Raw genomic sequence first — 6,572 nt, forward strand, 5'->3', positions numbered from 1 at the left:
CTGGGGGAGTGGCCGGGGGGAGCCAGGCCGATTCCCCAAGAGCAGCAGCTGCAGTGGGGCGGCTCCGGGCACCGAGTCCAGTTCGACTCCGCTCCTCTGCGGTTTCCGGTCTCGAGTCTCCGGATTTGTCTCCGAGGCTTTCCCACCTGACCTCCCTTTCAGTTTCTCTGTAGCCCCCGCCCCCAGTCCACTGGAGTCCAGTCTACTCCCACTCAGGTCTCTGCAGGAAGCAGTGCCCATACCCCCACCCTTTGATCTTCCACTTCAAAGCCGCTCTCCCCACAGTGTGATTTTCAAGCCATCAGGTTTGGAACTCTAACCACAGTTGGCCATGTGGGAATCCAGAGCTTTAACCATCATGCCACCTGCTGGCCCCAGGGTTCAACTTCTCTTGTGCAGTGAATTACCTCTGTGCCATGGAACTGGCCCCGGGGTGCTTGTTTTCGATTTCTTCTTAAGTCACATATTTCAGATGGGTGATTCTCTTTAATATTTATAACCATGTAAGGGAAATGATATTGTCCTATTTTCCAGAAAAGGAAATTGACACTCAGTTATGTGATCAAAGTATTATAACTAGTAAGTGGCTGTGCTGTGGTTCAAGCTCAGGCGGTCTGACGTTAAAACTTCTGCCTTGGGACCAGCAGTTGGTGTAATGGCTATGTCACTGGACATAGTTGACTGCAGTTCACATCCCAGACCCAGTGGCTTAAACTCACGCTGGGCGCATGTGCATGCGTGCCTAAGATCCCAAGAAGAGAATGGAGGAGAAGAGATTGTGGCGTGGCCATCCCCCTGGGGGGTGATTTCTCGCTTTCTGTCTCTCTGTCTCTCTCTGTCTTTCTGGTGAACACACGTACCCTATAGCAAAAACCTCTCAATAAATAAATAAAATAAAACTTCTACCTTAATCTCCTCCCGGTTGGCTTTCTATTTGTATTTTTGAGAGAAAAATCTGGAAAGACCATGATAGTTGGTGTCTGTTGAGCCTAGTCAGTTGAAGTTTATATGAATGTTTAAGATCTCATCTGCTGTGTTGTCTGTAACTGTTTCTCAGTTGGAGGTACGACTGTTCAATAGCAAGTAGTCCAGACTTTTCACTTCTTTGGGCAGGTCTGAACTCCATACTCTTTGCAATTAACATTGACAACAAGGATTTAAACGGGCAGAGTAAGTTTGCTCCCACCGTCTCGGACCTCTTAAAGGAGTCAACGCAGAATGTGACGTCTTTGCTAAAGGAATCCACACAAGGGGTGAGCAGCCTTCTCAGAGAGATCACAGCCTCCTCTGCTGTCTCCATCCTTATCAAACCTGAACAGGAAACCGACCCTCTGCCTGTCGTGTCCAGGATCGTCTGTGCCGGTGAGTGGGGTGGGCTCTCAGGGGGAGCAAAGGCCATCACTTAAAAGGACAGCAGAGTGAGGCTGAGGCAGATGTGCTTGTTCTCTGAAAGGAATTCCAAGGGGACAGATCTTTCTTAATTGCCAGAGGATACCTGTGCTTGCTAGAGAGCAATAGAGAGGAGGAGAGAGAAAGCAACCCCCGAAGGAGCACAGTCAAGTGTAAATCCCAATAGAGAGGAGGAGAGAGAAAGCAACCCCCCGAAGGAGCACAGTCAAATGTAAATCCCTTCTCTTCCACTTCTTCTTTCTTTTGGGATTTAGAGAATGCACATATTTTTCGACCTGTAGGGTCAGGATTCAAACTCTCATGGTTATCTGGCTCCCTTAACCACTAGGCTACTGGGGTGTTCTTCCTCCCTTTTAAAGGTTATTTTATTTCTTCCATGAGAAAGTGACAGACAGACAGACAGATATCCCTAGCAGGGTCTTCATGCCATGATCCACCTAGTCTCAGCCAGGCTGGATCACGGGCCCAGTGCACAGGGAGGCCCTGGAACATGGACCCAGGACCTGCCCTTGTGGGTCTTACTGAATTACCAATGCATCACCTGGTTTAGGGGAAGGAATCTGATGTGTTTGTGTTTGCAGTTCCTGTTTGTGTTTGTTTTCTTTGCCCTCATTCACTCCAAAAGGAATCTGACAGCCTCCCCTTTGTGTGAAGATAATAGGATAGAAAAATAAACAACAAAATCAGAGCTAAAGCGATGGCATGATAATCACAGGAAGCGGATGAGGCTGATCTTTATTCATTTATTCCTTCACTCCTTGATTCATTCTATGTGCTAGTCAGTCAGCCGAGTAAGGAAGATATGACTGCCAGTATTTGACCTCAGTCTCCTTTGAGATGGGTTGGGGTAGATTTCAATGACAAATTATACAAATTATCACCCTTGTGATAAGAAAGATAACCAAGCATAGGGCGCTAGGAAGAATGTTTTCTGTTAGGTTTGCTGGTGTTGAGGGATGAGGTTTAAGTGGAAGCCTGAGGGAGGAGAGGAGTTTGCCAGATTTGATTCTAGGTTATGGGAGGTCAAATAAAGTTGGTTCAGTTAAGATTAGTTTTCTGGGGACAGTAGGTGGTGTGGTGGTTAAGGCACTGGATTCTTACATGGACATTCATAGTTAGAGTCCTGGACCTGGCAGCCTGAAAATCGTGCTGGGCGTGTTTGTGTACATGCCCAGAATCCTAAGAGAAGAATGGAGGGGAAGGGTCTGTGGCATGGCAATCTACCCTGGGTGATTTCTCACTTTCCCTCCCTTTCTGTCAAGTGCACATGCCCTATGGCAAAAACCTAAAAACACCAAACAAACACACAAACAAAACAAGAAAACTAAAACAAAAAAAGATTAGTTTTGCAAGAAATTCTATCCCCTGAGCCTTCTGGTATATTATGATGTTGCCATAGCAAAAATGGAAATTTGGGATCGAAGTGCTTAATTCCAGTAGTTTCAAATCCCTTAAGGCAGTAATCATGGCCATGCCATTCAAATTGCTATTATGGTGAGAACGCACAATCCCATGGATTCTGGTATACAGGGACTTTATTTTTTTGCCTTCTCCTCTTTAAGCAGCAACCCACGTATATTATGTAGGAAATAGGACTGTTTAAGGTTTTGTGTAACAGAGACACTGAAATTTATTTACATGGAGTATCAGTTCCAACCATTTTTAGAACTCTGCTTTTTTTTTTTTAATAGAGGTTTTTTTTTTTTTTTAGATTTTTTTTGCTCACCAGAGAGACAGAAAGAGAGAGTGAGAAATCAACCGCTGGTGGGGGATGACCATGCTATCATATCCTCTCCTGCATACCCCTCCTCCGTTCTCCTCTTGGGATCTTGGGCACGCACGCACACGCGCCCGGTGTGAGTTTAAGCCACCGGGTCCGGGACGCAAACTGCGGTCGACTACGTGGGAGTCCAGCGACATAGCCATTATGCTAACTGCTGGTCCCAGAACTCTGCTTTTGAAATGATCTTAGTTGTGATGCCCTGGTAAGGCATCACACATCACACCTTGATTTAGATGGACTTAATTTTTTGGAATTTACTCAAACATCTTATATCTAAGATTGATGATTAAGATGGTGAACAAATAGGCTCATTATCACTGGTCACAAAGGCAGTCTTGATTTCTGTCTCAGTTAGCTTTTGCTGTGTAACAAATGACTCCAGATATAGCAGCTTAAGAACGTCACAATTCATGGGACCAGCAGTTGACGTAATGACTATGTTGCTGGATTCCCATGTAGTCGACTGTGGTTTGAGTCCTGGACCAGTGGCTTAAACTCATGCCGGGCGTGTGTGCATGTGTGCCCGAGATTCTGAGAGGAGGAGAAGGGATTGTGGTGTGGCCATCCCCCCAGGGTGATTTCTCCCTTTCTATTTCTCTGTCTTTCTGGAGAGTGCATGCGCCCTATAGCAAAAACCTCTCAAAAAAAAAAAAATCACAATTCATTACCTTTTGTTTTGTTTTGTTTTGTTTTTCTGATTCTGTGGGTTCACATGGCTTTTCTTCTGGTTTCATTTGGGCTCACTCATGCACTCATGGGGCTGTTTTAGCTGTTGGCTGAGTTGGAAGAGCCAAGATAACCCCTCTCACATGTCCGGAGTTGGTGCTGGGGCATCTCGGTTCTGCCATGGTCTTTCATCCTCTGTGAGCTTGAGGCAACATCTTCATGTAGTGGTGTCTGGGCAGCTATTCAAGTGACCAAGAGCTGAAGCTGTGAGACCTCATCATGCGTAGGCTCTAGAACTCACACACTGAGATTTGTGCCACATTCTATTGGTAAAACTGAGCACAAAGGCAGCCCAGATTCTTTTGGGAGGTCACAAAAATAGATACCACCTCTGGGCTGGAGGAGCAGCAATTTCCATTGTAGAGGGCTCTTGTACAGGGATGGATTGAGTGTGTGACCATTAAGTAATTGACTACAACCACAAACTGGCTTTCTTGGTCTCATCCCCCAGCCATAAGAATACTTTTCTTTTTTAAGGAATTATTTTATTTCATTTATTATCATCATTATTATTTATTTAATTTGATCAGAGAGAGAGAGAGAAATTAGGAAAGCAAGCTGACCACGGGACTAGAACCGTGGTCAGCCATGTGAGAGTCCAGCGCTTCAACCACCACGCCACCTGCTGGCCCCAGCCATAAGAATACTTTAAGAATTAGGGGGACCAGCAGGTGGCATGGTGGTTAAGGCACTGGACACTTCCATGTGGCCAACCATGGTTTGAGTCCCAGACCTGGTGGCTTGCTTTCTCACTTTCTCTCTTTCTCTCTGTGTCTCTCTCTGGTCAAATTTAAATAAATGAATATTTTTTTAAAAAAGAATGTTTTGGGACCAGCAGTTAGCATAATGGCTATGTCGCTGTACTCCCATGTAGTTGACTGTGGTTCGAGTCCCGGACCTGATGGCTTAAACTCACACCGGTGCATGCTTGTGCGTGCCCAAGATCCTGAGAGGAGAAGGGATTGCGGCGTGGCCATCCCCCCATGGGGAATGATTTCTTGCTTTCTGCCTCTCTCTTTCTGGTGAGCACATGTGCCCTATAGCAAGAAAAAAAACCTCTCCAAGAAAAAACCAAACAAACACGTTTTAAGCATTGAAATAAGGAAAATCAATTTTGTAATGGTAGTTTCTTTGAATCAAAGTGATGTCATTGGAGGATCAATTTTAATATGTGCTGGTGTGGTGTGACTATATAAATGGAGGTTGAGGCCCATATCCATCTTGTTCAGTCTTCTGCAGACAAACTTTTTTTTTCAAGAATTGAAAAACAAATCGGGACCAGCAGTTAGCATAATGGCTATGTCACTGGACTCCCATGTAGTCGACCACGGTTTGAGTCCCGGACCTGGCAGCTTAAACTCACGCTGGGCGTGTGTGTGCGTGCATGCCCAAGATCCCAAGGGGAGAATGGAGGAGAAGGGATTGCAGTGTGGCCATCCCCCCTGGGGGATGATTTCTCACTGTCTTTCTGGTGAGCGCACGCGTCCTATAGCAAAAATCTCTCAATAAAAGAATTGAAAAACAAATCGGGGGTTGGCCTCATTAGCCTAGTGGTTGAGAAAATTGGACCCTACATGGGCAACTGTGATTTAAATTCCAGCCCTGGTGCTTAAAAATATGCCAGGCTTGTGTGTGTGCGGGCCCCAAGTCCTGACAGGATAGAGAAATGGAGGAGAAAGGATTGCACTGACGGTGCCCCACTGAGAGGAACTTCCTTCCTGCCCCTTGCTCTCTTTCTCTCTCTCTCTGGTGCATGCACACGCCTTTTGACAATGAAAAACATCTGGATTTTTTATTTTTTTAAAGTCCCCCCCCCATAGGGCACATGTACTCAACAGAGGGAGACAGAGAGAGGAAAAGTGAGAAATCACCCCCTGGGGAGATAGACAGGCCATAATTCCTTTGTTTCCATTCTCCTCTTCAAGTTTTGGGCATGCACACACACTTGCCTGGCAAAATTTTCAATCCACTGGGTCTGAGACTTGAACTATGTCGTCAGCCATGTGAAAGTCCAATGCCTTAACCACCATGCCACCTGCTGGCCCTATAATGTACTTTTTTTTGGAATTATTTATTTATTATTATTATATTTTGCCATAGAACATGTGCACTCACCAGAGAGAGACAGAAAGTGAGACTGAGAGAGAGGGAAGGTGAGACAGCAAGTCCCCTGATCCAGGACTCAGACTGCGGTCGGCCATGTGGAAGTCCAGTGCCTTACCCACCATACTTTTTTTTTTTTTTTTTTTTTTTAATGAGGGAAAGAAAGAGAAAGAGAGAAACAAATAGAGCTAGAGAGGTAGATATCTTTGACAGGGTTTCACTGTGTTCCAACCTTCCTGTCCCATCTTCACAGCTTGGATTACAGGCACCTGCCACTGTGCCTGGCATGTTGAAGTCCATGCAGAAACTGAACTTGGGTCTCACATATGACCCCCGCCTCATGCAGTGGTGCCTTACCGCTTGTACTCCTGCAGCTGGGCTGCTCACAACTTACTTTAATCTTACAATTTCTTTCTCAGTAAATTGATTGAGGATTTTTCACAAACTGCAGGTGAGTAGGCTCCATCATCCTTTTGTCTTACCTCCTTTTTTTTTTTTTAATGCCGTATCTTTTCTTTTGTCAGATGCCAAATGTAAAAAGGATCGGAAG

The 6,572-nt window shown here is 45.4% G+C and overlaps 1 protein-coding gene across 1 annotated transcript in view; it reads left to right on the top strand.

The window, feature by feature from the left end:
• The window catches only part of SNX29 (sorting nexin 29), a 535,094-nt gene that overhangs the window by 44,522 nt on the left and 484,000 nt on the right, over window positions 1–6,572 (top strand). The window contains exons 6-7 of the mRNA XM_027771071.1: window positions 1,114–1,362; window positions 6,547–6,572. Of these exons, the coding sequence (XP_027626872.1) occupies window positions 1,114–1,362; window positions 6,547–6,572 (275 nt within the window). The remainder of the gene's footprint in view (window positions 1–1,113; window positions 1,363–6,546) is intronic.

This window comes from Tupaia chinensis, unplaced genomic scaffold (genome assembly GCF_000334495.1).
Source record: "Tupaia chinensis unplaced genomic scaffold, TupChi_1.0 Scaffold000182_1, whole genome shotgun sequence".
Taxonomy (NCBI): Eukaryota; Metazoa; Chordata; class Mammalia; order Scandentia; family Tupaiidae; genus Tupaia; species Tupaia belangeri.